The sequence below is a fragment of the Taudactylus pleione genome, unplaced genomic scaffold, assembly GCF_031769625.1.
Source record: "Taudactylus pleione unplaced genomic scaffold, aTauple2 ptg000223l, whole genome shotgun sequence".
Lineage (NCBI taxonomy): Eukaryota > Metazoa > Chordata > Amphibia > Anura > Myobatrachidae > Taudactylus > Taudactylus pleione.
In genome coordinates, this window is record NW_028284625.1 from 4,532,530 (window position 1) to 4,553,904 (window position 21,375).

General features: G+C 39.7%; 1 protein-coding gene across 4 annotated transcripts in view; it reads left to right on the forward strand.

Annotated features, from left to right (window-relative positions):
* Positions 1-21,375, forward strand: part of CFH (complement factor H) — a 695,946-nt gene that overhangs the window by 480,146 nt on the left and 194,425 nt on the right. For 3 of the 4 annotated variants that reach the window (XM_088478854.1, XM_088478855.1, XM_088478856.1), the window contains one exon: positions 15,595-15,792. In XM_088478854.1, the coding sequence (XP_088334980.1) occupies positions 15,595-15,792 (198 nt within the window). Of the gene's footprint in view, positions 1-15,594; positions 15,793-16,791; positions 17,743-21,375 lie in introns of those variants that run through there. The other variant, XM_088478857.1, reaches the window with a different exon arrangement.

A 21,375-nucleotide genomic window follows, 5' to 3' on the forward strand; every position in this document is an offset into this window, starting at 1 on the left:
ACTTTTAATTGTGTTAGAAATACATTTCCCATGATGCATTAATTGCATGTCTGGGCAGTTGTGCATTATATATTTGTTAAAATCGCTATAAAAAGTGATAACGATTGTTAGTGATGTTAGAACATTGACATAATGTTGTTTATTTATTTCTGTTTTTTTTTTCTTCTTCTACTTCCACCTGTTAACGATGAACAATTATGTAAATGACCACTTCCTGTGCATAACTGATTGGTCTGTCTCTGTATAAATATCTGGCTTCCCACACCAGCAGTATGTCTTGAAAAAGGTCCCAAAGGACTGAAACGCGTTGACATATTACTGAAGGTGTGAGTAACCCTACCAGAAGGAATTTTTTTCATTTTGATTTTCTTTTTCTTTGTTTTTTTTTTTTTTTTTTACTTTTTTGTACTGTATGTATTTTCTATGGTGCCTCATGTGCACCTTTTAGTTTTTTATTGTTATTTATTAGCCTTTTTTGTGGAAACTTGTTTTGGAACTTTGATTTAAATAAACCCCTTTTTTATGGAATTAATGTGTTTATATCTTTGGAGGATTTAAAGTGTCGGGGAGAATAAAGAAACCTTTATAGGATCATTATTTCACCACTCCACATATGTTGGGGTACGTACCCCCACATGTCATAAGAAAATTCCAGACGGGCATTTGAAAGAAACCGTTATATGATTGTACTCATACCATACAGTGTGAGTTTTGGTACGCGACTTTTCAAAAAGTGTTTACATTGAAAGGCTGTTCATAAAGAAAGATACCTTTTATATGTTTACATAACCTTTGAGAAGAAGTGAGTTGGGGTACGCCAAATCATCAAAGAAAAATTTCAACATGAAAGTTACCATTTAGGACGTTATTTAGACATATTTATGTATACAGATATTTCATTTGCACAGTTAAATTTGTGTAACATCATATAAAGCGCCACAGCTCTTGTGTCATATTCTGTTCTTTTGACACCCCTTATAGTCTGTATATCCTTTATTGTTTCATACACCTCCCCCACCGTCCACCCCCCCCAGATGTTTTTTTTTTGCTCCAGCCCCCAGTTATTAACTTACCTGCTCTATACTCATGCTCTGCTTGGCAGCTCGGTTCTTCCTCTAGTGTCACCCCTTGCAGCCACTGGTCTGGTCTCCACGCCTCTGAGCTCAGTTCATCGCGTCTCCTCCACTGAGTGTGCAGTGTCGCAACATCATGACGTCCGCGATGTGTTACCACAAATCGGTGGGTGCCGCACTGCTGCTCAGCTTCTGCTTCCGAGAATAGCAGGCTTAGCAGGGAGCGCTGAAGGTATCTGGAGGCGCACTATTCAGTCACGAATCACTGCCTCCGGAGCAATGGTGTGTGGCTGTGGTGTCGTCTACACAGGATGTCCCATTGTTATGGCCCCGGCGGGGTGCAGATAGGACAGTGTACCTTCTCCACCATGCGTGCGACACTGATGGTGATGACAGGAAAATATTTTCTTTCTCTGTCAACACTCTCCCCGGCAGGCCGGTGCTTTTTGCTGGTGTGGGCCTATTTACATGGGAGGCCGGGAGCTGCAGCTCCATCTGCCCCATTGTTAATCCGGCCCTGCCGATGTGGTGTAGGTGTGGTTTACATAAGGGTGTGGCCTGTGCTGTGGGTGTGTTTAGTTCCATGGAAGATATTGCTGGCGCCTACCTTAAAACTAAGCGGCCACTGTTGGAAATCCGCCACTCTCTGTCCTTCCCTCCAAACACCACTCTCAATTTATATATATATATATATATATATATTAGGGGTGTGCACCGGCCACATTTCGTGTTTTGTGTTTTGGTTTTGGATCTGGATCTTTCTTCGTGTTTTGGATCTGGATTGGTTTTGCGAAAACCACCCTTCCGTGTTTTGGGTTCTGGGTTTTGTGTTTTGGATCTGTATTTTTTTTTAAAAAGCATTAAAACAGCTAAAATCACAGAATTTGTTGGTTTTTCTGCTCCTATGCTATTATTAACCTCTATAACCTTAATTTCCACTCATTTCCAGTCTATTCTGAACACCTCACACCTCACAATAGTGTTTTTATATCCAAAAGGTTGCACCGAGGTAGCTGGATGACTATGCTAAGAGATATGAGTGGGCGGCACAAACACGTGGTCCATCTAGGAGTGACACTGCAGTGGCAGACAGGATGGCAGTTTAAAAAACTAGGCCCCAAACAGTACATAATTCAAAGAAAAAAAGAGGTGTAAGATGGAATTGTCCTTGGGCCCTCCCACCCACCCTTATGTTGTATAAACAGGACATGCACACTTTAACAAACCAAACTTTTCAGCGCCAGGGTCTGCCACATGACTGTGGCTGAAATGATTGGTTCGTTTGGGCCCCCACAAAACAAGCTGGCAATTAATCTGTCCCTGCACAAACTGGCTCTACGGAGGCAAGATGTCGTCCTCATCCTCCTCATCCACCGATTCCTCACCCTCTTCAGTGTTGTGTACATCCTCATCCTCACAGAGTATTAATTCGTCCCCACTGGAATCCACAACCACAGGTCCCTCTGTACGTTCTGGAGGCTGGTCTCCCTGGAAGAGTTGATAATTCATTTTATGAACATCATCTTCTCCACATTTTGTGGAAGCAACCTCCTACGCCTTTTGCTGACAAGGTTCCCGGCTGCATTAAACACTCTTTCGGAGTACACAGTGGAGGGGGGGCAACTCAGGTAAAATAGAGCCAGTTTGGACAGGGACCTCCAAATTGCTTCTTTTTCCTGCCAGTACAGGTATGGACTGTCTGACATGCCTACTTGGATGCTGTCACCGATGAAATCCTTTAACAGACAGATGCATGCTTGTCGCTGCTGCTTTGAGGATGCAAGTGTGGCTACAGCCCACACAATTCACAAAGACAGAAAAAAAAAGAATTTTTTTATTGTTTGTGGAGCGCACTTTGAGGGTTACACCACCCTTTAACAGACAGACGCACGCTTGTCGCTGCTGCTTTAAGGATGCAGGTGCACCTACAGCCCACACATTTCACAAAGACAGAAAAAAAAAGAAGAATATTTTTATTGTTTGTGGAGCGCACTTTGAGGGTTACACCACCCTTTAACAGACAGATGCACGCTTGTCGCTGCTGCTTTAAGGATGCAGGTGCGGCTACAGCCCACACATTTCACAAAGACAGAAAAAAAATGAAGAATATTTTTATTGTTTGTGGAGCGCACTTTGAGGGTTACACCACCCTTTAACAGACAGATGCACGCTTGTCGCTGCTGCTTTAAGGATGCAGGTGCGGCTACAGCCCACACATTTCACAAAGACAGAAAAAAAAAGAAGAATATTTTTATTGTTTGTGGAGCGCACTTTGAGGGTTACACCACCCTTTAACAGACAGACGCACGCTTGTCGCTGCTGCTTTGAGGATGCAAGTGCGGCTACAGCCCACACAATTCACAAAGACAGAAAAAAAAGAATAATTTTTTTATTGTTTGTGGAGCGCACTTTGAGGGTTACACCACCCTTTAACAGACAGACGCACGCTTGTCGCTGCTGCTTTAAGGATGCAGGTGCGGCTACAGCCCACACATTTCACAAAGACAGAAAAAAAAGAAGAATATTTTCATTGTTTGTGGAGCACACTTTGAGGGTTACACCACCCTTTAACAGACAGACGCATGCTTGTCGCTGCTGCTTTGAGGATGCAAGTGCGGCTACAGCCCACACAATTCACAAAGACAGAAAAAAAAAGAAGAATATTTTTATTGTTTGTGGAGCGCACTTTGAGGGTTACACCACCCTTTAACAGACAGACGCACGCTTGTCGCTGCTGCTTTAAGGATGCAGGTGTGGCTACAGCCCACACATTTCACAAAGAGAAAAAAAAAGAAGAATATTTTTATTGTTTGTGGAGCGCACTTTGAGGGTTACACCACCCTTTAACAGACAGACGCATGCTTGTCGCTGCTGCTTTGAGGATGCAAGTGCGGCTACAGCCCACACATTTCACAAAGACAGAAAAAAAAAGAAGAATATTTTTATTGTTAGTGGAGCGCACTTTGAGGGTTACACCACCCTTTAACAGACAGACGCATGCTTGTCGCTGCTGCTTTGAGGATGCAAGTGCAGCTACAGCCCACACAATTCACAAAGACAGAAAAAAAAGAAGAATTTTTTTATTGTTTGTTGAGCGCACTTTGAGGGTTACACCACCCTTTAACAGACAGACGCACGCTTGTCGCTGCTGCTTTGAGAATGCAGGTGGAATCTAGATTGTATTTGGAACCGGGGACACACTACCTCCATCAATTGTCTAAATCCCACTGCACCAATGGCGGATACCGGACGCACTTCTAACACCAACATAGCAGTCAAGGCCTCAGTTATACGTTTTGCTTCAGGATGACTGCTGTCGTACTTCATCCTCATCGCTAGGGACTGTTGGAGGGTCAATTGTTTAGTAAAAAAAGTGGTGTTCCTACTTCCTCTCTGGGATGTTGAACAACTCCCAGCAGCAGCAACAGCACTAGGAGGAAGTGGTTCTTGATCTTTCCCTATTTTATTTTTATTGGAGAAAGTTTGGTCCTCCATTTATGTTATATTGATATATACGTGTGGCTAAGGCGCACACAAACACAGAAAATATTTTTTTTATTTTTGCTGGAGAGTAGTACACTTTGTGGGTTACACCACCCTTTAAGAAATGAGCCAGCCGGCTCTTTACTTATGGGATACAGGTGCACGCTTGGCGCTGCTCCTTTGTTGATGCACGTGCAGCTACAGGGCACACAGTTCACAAACACAGAAAATATTTTTTTATTTGGTTTGGAGTGTACTTTGGGGGTTACAGCACCCTTTAACGGTCAAGCCAGCCGGCCCTTTACTTATGACACAGGCACACGCTTGGCACTACTTTGTTGATGCACGTGCGGCTACTGCGCACACAATTCACAAATACAGAAAAAAAATATATTTTTTTTACACTTGGGGGGAGCACCTCTGATGGACAGAGCACCCCCTGGACAACACTACAGCACCCCTTTAGGACTGGGACACTGCACAGGACTTTGGAGTGGACACAGCCCCTATGGACAACTGACTGCACAACACAGTCCAGCCAGCCCCTATGGACTTTGAAGCAGTGGACACAGCCCCTATGGACAACAGCAGCACAGTGCAGCACAGCACAGCACAACATTACACTGCACTACACTACACTACACAGCCCAGCCAGCCCTAACTCCCACCCTCCCTCTTCACTGTCCACAGTCGAGTGAGAAAATGGCGCCGACGTGGGTACCTTATATGGGATCCAAAACCCGCGAGACCCGGAAGGCGGGATGATGATGTTTTGCCTCGATTTCAGATCCGAGTCAGGCGGGAAAAGTCGAGCCTGACTCGGATCGGCCTCGGATCGGGGGGGGGGGCTTGGGGGGGTTCGGATTTCAGAAATCCGAACCCGCTCACCCCTAATATATATATATATATATATATATATATATACATACATACATAAATACATTGGGCTCAAATATATTAAACGCGAAGTGAATAGCACGAGGAATCAGCTCCTGGAGCTATTCAATTCATCATGCTGCGAAGCCCGACTTAGGATCTCTTCTCGCATCCCTCCTGGGATGTGAGCAGAAATCTGATAAAAGTCCAGACGCGATGCTGTTTTCTGCCCTTAGTGCCAGGAAAACAGCATCTTGCTGGGAAGATTAGTTGGAGAATGCCCATTCTTGCGACTAAACACCCTGTTTAAGGTGCGAGAATGGCCATTCCCTGACCTAACAGTGCGCTGAATTGAATAGCGCCAGGAGCTCATTCCCGATGCTATTCACTTTCGCATTTAATTGAATCGAGCCCATTGAGTGCAGTGCCACACTGATAAGACTTTGGGCACTAGAGTGTGTCCAGAGTCTATAGTGCATGCACAGGTCACCAAGAAAATGGCTGTGGCAGCCATTTCCCCTGTACTTAGCTTGCACAAAACAATGGGAAAATGACCACGGCGGCCTTTTTCCAGTCATTTTTTACAGTGCTGACACCGGCGCCGACGTGGGATCCCTGAGTGGTAAGTATAATATGGGTGCAGGGTGTGTGGTGCGGGCTCCCCCTGGACCAAGGGGCCCATGTGCATCGCACACCCTGTACCCATGAAAAATATGCCCGGGTATATATATATATATATATATATATACAGACACATATATATATATATATATGTATATATATACAGACACATATATATATATATATATATATATATATATACGCACACACACATCCCGCGAGTGTTCCAGAGGACGTGTTGGTGTTCTGCCTGCTTGGTTTATGTTTATCATGTGGTAACCAGTCCACCCCATTATACACATTGGTACGAGCATACCCCTTGTGGTGCAGATTATTGCCATGTATTTTACTGTGTCTGATTAAATACTTTTATGCACTATGGAGTGCCCCCATATGTCATTTATTTTCAAGATTCATTCATCCTGAGAGATCCAGGATTCATTTGCCATTCATTTGGGGAGCAGCGGTCCCAGCCATTTGTGAGGACTCTAGTGCTTAAAAACTTGCATTTGTCTTCATGTGGTGAGCTGTATATACACTCACCAATTGACTCTATATACAGATAGACTGTCAGCACCGGTCATTTTATTCTATTGCAAACCTTTGATCTCATATGAACTGTGCAGCTCTATAGTCTATCTCTGATATTGTATATTTATGCATCTATATTGATATTTATATTATTCCAATTGATTTGGTATTATATCTGACATCTAGGATGTTTAGGAGTAATGATTTAAATATGGAAAGATCACAGGAATGTCTAAGGATCTTTGATGAGAATAACACTTGTTCAGAAGTTCCTGGTAAATTTGAAGATGCAGAAAATATACTTTATTCCCTCGAAAAATTATTAATCAGGGAAACCAAAACTTGGTGAGATATTAAAGGTCTAAACAATTACCTCAGTTGTGGGCGGATCCCTAGAGGGTTAAGATTGAATAAACAACCTGCCATGGGGTATGAGAATGAAAAATTTCTCAAAGAGTGGTACCGCATTCTAGACGAATGCTCTTTTGAACTTATGAGACTGCTCATATTTGAAAAAAAGAAAATTATGAAGAAGGTAGAAAAAGAACTAAATGTACTAGAACCCGAAGTATCCAAACTTAAGAAAAATGATCAATATCAAAATTTCTCCCATGAGATTGAACAAAAAGTTGCTAATATTGAATCTAAAATCATTGATAATAAGCACAAAAAATTTCAGATGGATAAGGATGATTATGTGAAACAACAAGTTAGAATTTGGCACATTAAATGTAAACAAGCCCCACAGAGGGCTCAAAAACAATTATTTTCAAAAGCAAGATTAGTACCAGAGAGGACCCAGTATTCAGTAGTAGGTACAATCATTGTCCCAGTCCATTTGCTAAAGTGCCTACTAATACCTATAAACCTGAGTAGAGAATGCCTAGAAATACAGGTTCACGTATTAGGTTGGACCCTTATACAAAAAAATTAAAGAACTTTAGTCACCTTAACTGGTTTGAGAGACTTAGGGCCTGATTCAGACCCACTCGCGAGCGGCTGTCCGCTCGCAAGTGGGTCGATGTTATGCACTGAGCATGCGCACGACGGAGGGAGCTCCGTCGTGCGCATGCGCCAGACGCGACGAGCGAAGGAAAGTCCTTCGCTCGTTGTGTCCGATCAAAGGGGGCGTGCTGTCAATGTTGATTGACAGCATGCCCCCTTTGGTGGGCATGCCGGGGGCGTGCCTCCCTGACGGGGGCGTTCCCACGGGAACGCCTCCCGTCAGAAGCCGGCCCACTGACATCACTAGTGATGTCAGTGGGAGTGATTTTGGCTCTGATAGAGCCAAAATCACTCTGGAGCTTGCGGTTGAAAACCTCAACCGCAGGCTCCGGCTCGCAATTTCGATGGTCGCGATGGTCTCGACCATCGCGGCCATCACAAAGCACGCTCGTATAGCCTGTGGGTGGTGACCCACAGCTATACGAGCGTCCAGGAGGACGCTCCATGAAAATGGAGCCCGGCCCTCATTCAGAGCGTGCGCTCTGCTCAGAGCGTACGGCTCTGAATGAGGGCCTTAGTTCTCTAAATGATGAAGACCAACATCAATCAGTTTTTTTAGGCCAGGACAGGGTCTTAAAAGATCAACCTCGATACATACAACGTACCCCTCTCAGTACAAAGAGAGGTTGGGGAGAAAAAGAGCGCGAGTAAAGAGGGCTTCCAAAAAGAACACCAAAAATGAGGCTACTAAATTAGATGAAGATGTGAAAGGAGTTTTTAATATTTCTAAGGTCATCCTATCAAATGAGGAGAAAAACATTCTCAAAAAGGGTTTATCATTTGCACCAACATGTGGTTCAAATAAATTTAATCTTTAAATTGACTTGAATTTATTTATAAGGAAACTCACTTTAAAGCACCATTTCATTAGTAACAATGATGCAGTAATAAAAAATTGGGAATCAAATCTGAGTAATTCATCTTCAGGTTTGAAGCCAAAATCTACTTTTTTCCCAATAGAGTCTAAGGGACCATATATTGAGATGTTCTCTAACTTGGTGAAAAAGGAAATTGATGATTTAAACATCAATGTTTCACATAAGAATATGACTAGAAAAGAGTTTGAGGTTATGAAAAATCTGGCGAATAATCCTGACCTTGTCATCAAAAATGCAGATAAGGGTGGTGGCACAGTCGTAATGGATCGTGACTACTATGTTGCTGAAGTGTATCATCTGCTTTCTGATAATGATTCTTATGTCAAATTAGATAAAGACCCCACAGCATTGTTTGTTGAGGACTTAAGACTATTATTACAGAAAGGTCTTAATGAGAAAGTTTTGATGCTAGAGGAATACAATTATCTCTTTAATACATCTCCCATTATGGCGGTATTTTACCACATACCAGAAATCCACAAAAATTTGTTACAGCCCCCTGGCCGCCCTATTGTGGCAAGGATAGGGTGTCTAACCTCGAAACTGTCTGAATATGTGGACATTTATATTAAGAAATATGTCCCCACATTGAATACCTATGTAAAGGATTCAACTCATCTGCTTCAGATGATGAGTGAGATTAAGTGAGAAACGGACTTCAAATGGGGGTCTATTGATGTTCAGTCCTTGTATACTGCAATCCCACATGAATTAGGAATTGAAGCAGTTCACGGTACCCTCAAAAAAGACATTAATTTATCCCAATCACTGATTTAATTTATTTGTGAATGTTTGAAATTTGTTTTGCAAGACAATTATTTTGAGTTTCTGGGTGAGTGGTTTCTCCAGCGTTGTGGTACCGCTATGGGGACGATTTGTGCCCCTGCCTGGCCAACCTATATATGGGCATGTGGGAGTTGGATATCTTAAAGGATGAGAAATATAAGAATGTAGTTCTTTTTAAGCGCTACATTGACAACATCCTTTTAATTTGGAGGGGATCAGAGGAAGAATTTAATGAATTTGTGAGTGATATCAACATTAATTCCTTTAATTTGAAATTTACTTCCAATTTCAATGCCTCCTCTATCGAGTTTTTAGATCTAGTACTTACCACAGAAAGGTTTCCAGAGATAACCACTGTTGAAAGTTATACTAATTTTAAACCAGTCGATAGCAAAAGCTATCTGCAATATAATAGTTGTCACTTTTCTATGTGGAAAGATAATATACCTTTCTCGCAGTCCCTTAGGCTGCATAGAAACTATTCAAATATAGAGAAATGTGAGGAGCAATCTAAAATTTACACTGATCGATTTCGGGAGAGAGGGTATCCGGATTCCATTATTGAATCTTCCCTCAATAGAGCTAGAGCTAAATGTCAATCTGAATTGTTAGAACATAAACCAGCTCATAAGGCCTTTAAAAGTGATGGAAAAGACTGTAAATTCATCACACAATATTCCAGTTCAGAAAGACAAGTATCTAAGATCCTGAGAAAAAATTGGCACATATTAAAATTGGACCCAGTTCTTGCGGAACATCTACCTCAACATCCTAGCATTGTATATAAAAAAGCAAGAAATATGAAAGCTATCTTGTCCAAAAGTCAGCTCGTTTCCATACCATCAGTGATTGGAAGCTCTACCACCTTTTAGATATTAAAGGGTGGTTCCCATGCGGTAACTGCAAAGTTTGTCCATATGTAGAAAAAGGTAATATTATCTGTAATAGGTCGGATACCAATAGGGCCAATAATATTAACTCATTTATTAATTGCAATTCTATGTATGCGGTATATATGCTTATATGCCCTTGTGCTCTCCGATTTAATTGGTAAGACTAAGAGATGTTTAAAAATAAGAATTTTGGAGCACCTGAGGAATATCAAGAATGGTATCACTAACTACAGTGTCCCGAAACATTTCAAATTGTATCATAAGAGTGACCCAAAAGGTTTGAAATGCAAAGGGATAGAGTTGGTCCATATTGGAAAATGGGGAGGTAATCGGGACCTAGCCCTTCTGAAACATGAAATGTTTTGGATCATCAGTCTTGACACCCAAGTCCCTAACGGACTAAATGAAGGGTATGAAATTACGCCATTTATACACTAAGGATGACGTCATATTGTTTATGTACATTTTGTTTTTGTGCATATGTTTTTATTTATATATTGTTTTATAGATATTACATCATTGTGTGATGATTCTGTTTGGTTACACAATGCTAATTATTCTGATTGTACTTGTCATATATTAGATTAATTATGTTTATGGTTATTGCTGTGTTAATTATAGGGATGCACTGTTGCTATATATGTAGATTGTGCATCAAGTCAGCATATTTGAATTTTGCTGCTGGTTATTATGATGTTACCCATCTATTCATATGCAGCACTTAAACCCTCTTTTTTCAATTGTAGAGATGTATTGCTGCTTTTTAATATTTTCAATATTCATGTTGCTGGTCGCTATGATTCAACCAATTCAATTGATTGCTTATATGTATTTTAAAATATGTGTATGGTATACTGGTTATATGTGTAAAAATTGGCACCATAGGCATAGCTACATTGCTCAATAAGTATTGAAGCATGGAACTTTGTATTATCAGCCACGCGATCGAGGGGCAGTGTTTGTTTACAATTTTATATACCCGCCCAGTAGATCCGCTGATAGGGGGCTCAGTTGAATAAATATCAGTCTCCTGCATCACTTAGGCCAGCCCTCTGACAAAGTCTATTGACGAAACGTGTTAGAGCATGGCCTAGTGATATCATCCCACTCCAGCATCACCTCCTGGCTTCTGTGTTCCATGCTGGTCCCGACACGCCGTGTCCTTCTGCGGTGGTCAGCGGTGTGGTGTGTGGCATCCTGGGAGTGTTCCAGAGGACGTGTTGGTGTCCTGCCTGGTTGGTTTATGTTTATCATGTGGTAACCAGTCCACCCGTTATACACATTGGTTCAAGCATACCCCTTGTGGTGCAGATTATTGCCATGTATTTTACTGTGTCTGATTAAATACTTTTATGCACTATGGAGTGCCCCCATATGTCATTTGTTTTCTAAATTCATTCATCCTGAGAGATCCAGGATTCATTTGCCATTCATTTGGGTAGCAGCGGTCCCAGCCATTTGTGAGGACTCTAGTGCTTAAAGACTTGCATTTGTCTTCATGTGGTGAGCTGTATATACACAATTGACTCTATATACAGATAGACTGTCAGCGCCGGCCATTTTATTCTATTGCATATATATATACATATATATATATATATATATATATATACACACACTCTGGGGCCAGACATTACACTGACCTGTAAGAAGTTAATATGGACCTGCTGGGCTGCCTTCCTTTCTGATTCCTGAGCTAGGTGACAGGATGGTGGGAGCAGGAGGGTCAGTGGGCGGAGCTTCGAATGAGTCGGGGGCGGAGCTTTGGCAGGTCAGAGGTGGGCGGAGCTACAGCTGGCCGGTCCATCCACCGGCCGAGGGGAAGGCATGGGAGGTGGGCAAGGGGTTGTGGAAAGTGATAAACTTAGCTGCAGGCGGCCTGGGGAAGAGTTAGCTGGGCTGGTTGTGACAGGGAAAAAAAAAGTATTTTTTTTCCTGTCTCCACCGCAGCAAGTGTATGGGCCTATTTTCAATGGGAGGCCTGGAGCTGTAGCTCCACCCTCCCCATTGTTAATCCCACCCTGGGTGAACTAACATTGATAGGGGCGTTCAATATTACCTGATATGCTGATGCCCCACCTCAAAACCTCCAACTTTTCTATTTTTCCAACAAAATCAAAAATTAAGTGGCAGCCCACATGCTAAAAACAAACCATATAGAATTACAAAAGAATGAGCACCACAAAGACAATTTACACACAATTTATTACTATGATCCAGCCCAGGAAGATTGTAATACCTAGGTTACATAATTGAGAATAATACATTGATGGATAACAACTAAACCACAACTTAACCCTATGCTGACTTGAAAACATGGAAGTTACTAACATAGAAACATTTAGATATGTAAAATAAAATTGAAAAAAGGATACTATAAAAAACAGTGAGAAACACTAAGGCTTAGTAAGTAAGTAACCAACTTAAAATCATAATAGACCTGATACTCAGTTGGGTAAAAACAATAAAGAATAAAAAAAATAATTGGCAAAATAAAATCAACTTAAATGGATTACTAAAAAATAATGCTTGTTCTAAATTATTTTAAAAGAGACATAAGAAGCCATTGCCATGTACTGAATGAGAAATGCAATGCAATGTGTACTCCATCATTATATTCAAAACCTATAAGAAAATGAATAAAATGATAATCACTGTGTTATAAAGAGATCCATTTTACACAAAAATATCCAAAGTCAAGCATAAAATAGTTATGAGACCAGACAGCCTAAGTCTCCATGAGAAATGAGAAAAGGGGCCATTAGAACAATATAGGGTAAATATAACTAAAAAGGATACCTAAAAGGCAGTACCAGCTATAAATGGATTTAAAAGAGAAATGAATAGCCATTGCCATATGCTATAAGAAAAAATGTAATCTAGAAGGGGCAAGGCAATGATGTTAAAGTAATAGACACTTAATCATCATTACACTTCAAGCAAACTTTTCCTCTAGTGAAGCATGGCAGCACCACAAAAATAAGCAAAATAAGGTGCCACTCCCAGGTTGAATGGTAGAAATATGTTTAAATGAACAAAATCATCAGTACAGATATATTATATCTGTTCTGATGATCTTGTTCATTTAAACACTTTCTACCATTCAACCTGGGAGTGTCACCTCTTTTTTCCTTATTTTTGTGGTGCTGCCATGCTTCACTAGAGGAAAAGTTTGCTTTATTTTTCTTTAAGAGGGCACCCCTTACCATACTGTTCATCCAGAGTGCTGAACAATTTGGCTTATTATGTATATATATATATATATATATATATATATACATATAGCCAAATAGGGTACAGCACACTCCTTCCCTCGCCATCCAATTGCCACAGTGCCAGCTACAATAATTTGTATAATGATCCAAGCGCTGCACTCAACGGACTTGAAAATGAAGACATCACATCACCATTATTGCAACATTTTGGGCTTTATTGCCCTTCATCAGGCTGCACAAACATCAACAAAGTAAGTGTTACAATCTTACCTTAAATACCCGCTGCCTTCCTCCGACCTGCGCCGGGTCCCACCGGTCACTTCCCATCCCGCGTGTTTGGCTTCCGGTCACGCCGGAAGCACGTCAGCACACTGGTGACGTCATCGTTACCAAGGAGACCCGACGCCTGTCAGGGGAGACATACAAACAAAACCACGTGAAAGCATATAACAAAGAAAACAATACACAAACACAGACATACAGAATGTATAATATAAAACTAATGGTACGTGTACTAAAGAATCCCAGATGGAGTATATAAGAGAATTAATATTACTATTCCATATTTTAGCATCCACTATAACAATAGTGACTACCAAATATCCCACTAAAAAAAGGTGTTTTAGGAGAAAATATTATAATTGAGCTGATCATTCTGACTGTATCTAAATAGTGAATCCACTTAGATTCCAACATCAATAGATTTTTATTCCTATCCCCCTTCTCCCATCATCTGGAGCTTGATCTATCACCATATATTTTAGGTTAGATAGATTATGTCTAGCTTCCATAAAGTGGTGAGCAATAGATTGCTCCGATCCCTTCTCATTGATGGCAGATCTAATGGCCGATCTATGCAGGGCCATGCGTTCCTCAAAGGAGCGCATGGTTTTCCCTACATAGCAAAGTCCACAGGGGGCATTTAATTAGATATATTACAAAGGTACTGGAGCAAGTCAGAAGGTGCCTTAACACATATTTCTGTCCCGAATGCGGGTGATAAAAGAATTTGCCCATCAGCATATAACCACACGTCGTGCATCCTAGGCACTTATAACATCTGTTGGTGGGTCTGCAAACATATATATATGTATCCCCTTGAGCCTGCCGGGACGAAACACGTTGGAAGCTCCTATCTCTTGCCACATGAACTATTTTATTTCTTGAACTCACATAAGCATACCAACCTTTTTGAAATAGTTATTTCCTTTTTATGTTTTAAAAAAATTGTGTTGATTCTTCTCTTGTTGTATTTTTGTCTATGTGATCCTTGGTGGAGCAGACAAATATTTAATGAATTGTGTCTATTTTTTATCTTTATTTTTATTCTCTCACTTGTAATAAATTGTTGGATTTTTACTTATAACTTATTTTTCTCATTGATTTTTATGTCTTGCACTTTACCTGCACTTTTTAATGTCACATATATATTTATATCTTAAACAAACAGGTCGCTATTTATATCAACTTCATTATTTGCACTTCAATCGAAATATAGTATTGTTAGATACTATAATTAATTAATGTAAGCTGAAGCCATTATTTCTGGGCATTGCGGTTTGTTTACACTTTTATGATTTAGGCAAAGTTGAGCCTTTCTATCTATTTTTTATTTCTAGTTTTGGGTTTTTATTGTTTGGAGCTGCTCCATACATTTTTTTCCCATGTATATATATATATATATATATATATATATATATATGTATATATATATGTATATATATATATATGTATATATATATATATATATATATATATATATAAAATTCCAGAGGCAGGCACTCACCAGGTCCCTTGGGCTGAGATTGTGCTGTATGTATATTTGAAGGTTGATGTGACAGGCTGCTGGCTTGAGAAAGGTTTGTTTGTGACAGAAACATTGCTGCTGCTGCTGCTATGCTGCCATAACCTGCTGCCATAATCATGGAATAAATCATTTGAACTGCTATGTTTACTTGGTGAGTGCCTCCTTCTGGAAATTTATATTATTGCCTACTGTCTGAAGAATAGGACTGCAATGGCTAGAGTGCACCCGATGCATATATATATATATATATATATATATAATAAATAGCACTTAGTGAAACAGGAGTCTATACTGTATTTTTCTGATGCTTAGTTTGTCTTTGATTACCACAGATATTCATAACAAAATATTGACTGAGTGCATTATTATTATTGTTATTATTATTATTATTATTATTATTATTATTATTATTATTATTATTATCAGAGCCATGTACCATAAAGGACAAGGACATGATAGACAATAACATAAAGCTGAGATGGGAAGAAACGAGGAAGCTATACAGTGAACATGGCGATGTAGCAGAATTTACATGTATATCTGGATTTGATCCTCTCCCTGGCATTGTAATGAGACAAAAGTGTTTATCTGGAGTGATAAACTATCCTAAATGCTTGAAAAGAGGTAAGTACCAATTAATCAACCAACAGTAGTGACAGGGTAAATGCACAAATATTTAATATGTTCCTCTCAGTCGAAGGGCATAATTTACTAAATGTCGGGTTCTAAACACGGGCAGTTTGGTGGTGGTTTGACGGTGGGTTCTAAATCCCGGGGGTTTGTTGGCGGTTTTGCGGCAGTTTCTAAATGACAGCCCTGTTCTATTCTATTCTAAAATTTGATTTGATGGCGGTTTTGCAGTGGCTTTGCAGCGGTTTTGACTAAAATCTGTGAATAGCAAAACTGCCGCCAAACCGCCGGGCTTTAGAACCTGCCGCTTAGTAAATTTTGCCCAAAGAGTCTGAGGGGCCAATTCATCATTGATAAACACTAGTTTCTGCATATTTTAGTTACCGGGCCATTCATCATCAGGGGTCCAATAGGACCCCAAGATATTCAGCAAACTCCAAAAACTGAAAACCTTCCTCCGCTGCCTTCTCACGGACTCTCCGGGGGCTGTGCACATGCGTGACCATCGGGAGGAGGTAAGTAACACAGCTACATCTGTAGCTGCGATACTAACTGAGGGGACATCTGCTCTTTGGAGCAGCTGTCTCCCCACTCGAGCAATAATGAATTGCTCTGGTGTAAACTATTCCCCGATGCGAGTTGCATACTTAAGTATCCCTCGCAGCGAGAACAATACTTAATCATTGGAGGCCATACGGCCTCCGATGATGAATAGGCCCATAAGTTACAGAGAAGAAACAATTGTCTAACAGCCTTACAATAGTCACTAATAACACACATGCATTGTAACTTGTAACCTACATATATAAAAAAAAACTTTCCAAAGTCTAGAACAAGATTAATAATGGAAAAATTATTATTATTGTTGTTTCCTTTTCGGTCACAGCAGATTTATGCTATTTACACTTTGGCTATGGGGAAGTTTTATTGTGAGAGTTTTAATTACCCCGGGTAATTATCATATTAATAGCTTTCTCTACATATTCCATTTAGGAGGTCTTCTCCTGGAGGCAGTTTTATTCAGAGTTTCACCAGTTTTCACATGAAAGAAGGGTACTGGCAAGATACCAGGGAGTAAGATTAACATCGTTTACACTTTGAAAAAAAAAAATGCTTTATTAAAGCTTCTGTATATTTTCTGGAATTAATAGCAAGGAAACAAATTATATGGGATGCCCCTCACTGGATTTTCAGCAGCTGGTATACTATGTAATCATAATTTCCCTATGTGGTGGTTTTCTGTAATTTCAGTTTATAATACAGTTTGTGAAGGACACAGGCAGTTGCAGTGCAGGGAAAGTGTTGGTGCACATATACCAAATATGTTCCCTGTGTGCTGATGTCCAGCCTCAAGCAGGGCAGCACAAGCCAGATTCCTTCCACCATTACTGTCAGACTGAGGGCCTGATTCAGCAAAGATCACAACTGTGATCGCAGCTGAGTAATCGCACGCAACTCATCTACAAAACTATGCTAATGCCTGCCACATCGCAGCCAGCATAGAGACACCTACTGCTGCTTTCTAACATCCGTAATACCTCGCAGACCTGTGTATACATCAGTAACATCGAGCACATCTGCCATCAGGCCCAATTACAGCAGCTCTGACCCGTTGCAGATTTAGCAAATTTCGTCGCACGCAGTGACTACTCAAGCTGCGAATGCCATTGCAGTGGCTAATTTATGCACACTAATGCAGAGCATTCCAATGAACAGGCACATCTGTTCATTGGAATATTATTTGCTACACAGTATCGATCTCATTTGGACTTTGACTTTTATATAAAAATGGATTGATATAGGAAGAACCCAGTATAGTAAAACACCAGCTGGTGCTTTACTGGCATATATCCAACCACAGATATCCTTTTATGTTGTATTGTGTATATGTTGTCGTATCCATGCTTAATGTGTACCGGTATTAGTCTATCATTGATTTATTTATGCTAGGAAAGACATTTTGCTTGTTTTATTTATTTAATAAATATACTAAAAAGTTTTTTCTGTGTTAGAGACATTCATTGTATATGGTGCTGTATATATGGTGAGTGCTGGGAAATTTTCCTATATCTTTCATTCTGTTGTTTAGACAGGGTAGGTGTTTCCTGTCTTTTTTCCCATAGCAGCTACCACATATATTGGGTTAAGTGCAACCTTGAACATTGCCTTTTTTCAGCTTATTCTACACACCAGTCAGGCAGCAGCTATACCATTGTTATTGGATACAATCGCGAGGAGTTTATGAGAAGACTAAATGATTTTATTCATCCAAGAGTACAAATATCTCATATGGAAAATGAAACAAAGATCTCAGATGAGAATTTTGCACTTTATATATAAAATTAGAAAGATTAAAAATAAAAGAGATTAAACAGTGGTGGGAGAGAACTACCCTAGTTAAATATATTAAACATGAAATGATTCTGAGGGGTCTAAGAATAACTTCTTTTCTGAAGATAAAAGTTTCCTAAACAAATGGAATAAAATATTAGATATCTGTTCATACAAACTAATGAAAATAATTATAGAGGATAGCGAAACATCATTTTTAAAGATAGAAGGATAAATTGAAATTATTAGAAAAATATTCATTACGTTAGAGAAACTTGAAGATTTTAATAACTTAGAGGCACTCACCAACGGGTGTGGTATAAGTGATAGACAGTAATTAGTTATACAATGTCTAGATAAGTGTTTCCCAACCTCGGTCCTCAAGGCACACAGTGTCCAGGTTTTAGTGATATCCATGCTTGAACACAGATGGTCAAATCAAAATAAATGCAGTACTAATTAATACACTTGTGCTCAAGTATGGCTTTCCTTAAAACCTGGACTGTTGGTGTGCCTTGAGGACCGTGGTTGGGAACCCCTGGTCTAGATAGACACCAGATGTTAGACAGTCAATAGTTAGACATAAAAAAAGTTAGATACAAACAAAAGTCAAACACACTAAAGTTAGACATGTAAAAAGTTCGACAGGTACAAAAGTTCGACAGGTACAAAAGGTCGACATGAAAATGGTTGACAATTTTTTTTTAGCCCTAATCTTCACCCTAACCCTAACCCACCCTCCTGGTGCCTAAACCTAACTGTCTGTGTAAGTGCCTAACCCTAACCCTCCAGTAACTGCCTAACCCTAAACCTAACCCTAATCCTAGAAAAAAAAAAATGTGTCGACCATTTTTGTGTCGATCTTTTTCATGTCGAACTTTTGACCCTGTCGATCTTTTGTACCTGTCAAACTTTTTACATGTCTAACTTTAGTGTGTCTGACTTTTGTCTGTGTCGAACTTTTATCCATGTCTAACTATTAACTGTCTAACATCTGGCATCTATCTAGACATTGTCTAACTAATTACTGTCTATAATCTGGAACCCCTCACCAACAACAAACTACATAAGATAGAAGAAGCCACTATTATACAGAAGAAGAAGCAATTCTCCAGAGATTTAGAGGACTATAAAGGTGATTATCGAAACGGGATGGAAAGATATAAACACCAATACAATTATCAAGGAAATAAGAACTACGCGCAAGATCTATGAACATCAACACACAAAATCATTGAGAACCAATAGGTATTATACAGGAAAAATAGAAGAATCCTATCGACCACCAACACAGGAGAATCGTAGGAATACGCATTTCAAAGAAGACTATGAGAGTTACAAACCCAGAAGATTGGGCCTATTTGAAGATCATATGAGTGGGAACACTAGGAGACATAGGAACCAAGAACAAAAACATCATATAGAGACAAGACGAGATAAAGGAACTGATGGACCAGTGAAGACAGGAAGAAATACTAATCCGAACTCAAGTACCCTTATAAGAAGCTTCAATAATGGAAGAGAGGGTCATCAGGAGGAACTGATTGTTTCCGCGAGAACTCTGATGGAAAGGATCAAATCACAAGGCAATAGGGCACTTAGAAGAGATGTAAGTCCAAGTCCACCAACTGAGGGAATAGAAGATGAAGCAGAAGAGTACCTTTATGCTTTTATTAGATCTGATTCAAAGACACTCCTTCAGAAGTATGAGGGTCTAACCCAAAAAGAACAGTGCATCAAGAAAATAGCAAGAGAAAAAGAAGAAGAGGAAGTTCCCTAACAAGTGTGGGAAGCGAGGGAGAGTTAAAACTAAGCCAAAAGAAAAAGGAAAACAAGAAACGAACACAAAAGGTATTTTCAACCTAAGTTGATTGAGCACTACAGAGATCAGTGTTCTTAAAAAACGTTTGAAATACGCCCCGAGTAATACCCTGCAAAAATTTGATACCTTTATTGACTTACATAAATTCATCAGAAAAGTGACCCTAAAGAAGTTCCATCAGAGCAAAAGCGCCCCCCCCCCAAAACTGATAGAGAAATCAGATAATTATCAACATACAGATTTGAAAGAAAAGTATACCTTCTACCCAAAACTTCTAAAAGGGCATTTAGTGAGAAGTTTCTAAAAATTTGTGGAAGACATCAACAATTTTCCAGAAAAATTAAATCGTAATTGGAACTTCACTAAAGCTAAAAAGATTGCCCTGAAGAATTTAAGAATGAACAATGAAATAGTTATCAAATCAGCGGATAAAGGGGGAGGAATAGTCATCATGGACTTGGAAGCATATAATGATGAAGCTAAAAATCTCCTGAAGGATGATCATACATACAAAGAACTAGAGAAGGATCCCACTGATAATTAAAAAAAGAATTGGATCTTTTTTTGAAGAAGGGGAAAGATGAACTTATTCTTACAGATAAAGAATACAGCTATATCAATAATAAAGACCCAAACATTCCCATCTTTTATCAGCTCCCAAAAGTCCACAAGGACCAAGAACATCTACCAGGAAGGCCTATAGTAGCTGGAACAGGTTCATTAACATCCAACCTGTCAGTATATATTGACATATTGCTGCAACCATTAGTTATTAATCAATGGAGTTTCCTCATAGATACAACACATGTATTAAATTTGCTTAAAGACATCACCTGGCAAGAAACATACCTATTAGCGACATGTGACATCAAATCCCTGTATACGTGCATTAATCATGATAAGGGATGTAGGAATGTGCGAAAGATTCTGGAGGAAGATTCCGAACTTGAGAAGTTTCAAATAGAATTTATTTTGGAGGGCATTCATTTCATATTGTCCCATAACTACTTTGGTTTGGAGATAAATTATATATACAGCAGAGAGGTACAGCAATGGGTACCAACTTGCACTGTCAAAATGCAACCTGTACCTAGCCCAGTTGGAAAATTAGTTTATTTGGAACAACATATATGAGGGGAACCTCATTCTCTGGGCTAGGTATATCAAAGATGTGATCATTATATGGGATGGAACAGAAGAAAGACAATCACTTTATTCAGTATATAAATTGGAATGAGAAGAACTTGGAATTTACAAGCGAAGTGAGTAGCATCTGCATTAACTTCCTAGATCTTACGATATTTATAGATCAAGGAAAAATTGAGACCAAGACTTTTATGAAAACTGTGGATTGCAACAGCTATCTGGATGCCCATAGTAATCACCATAAAAGCTGGATATCTAATTTCCCTAGGGGACAGTTA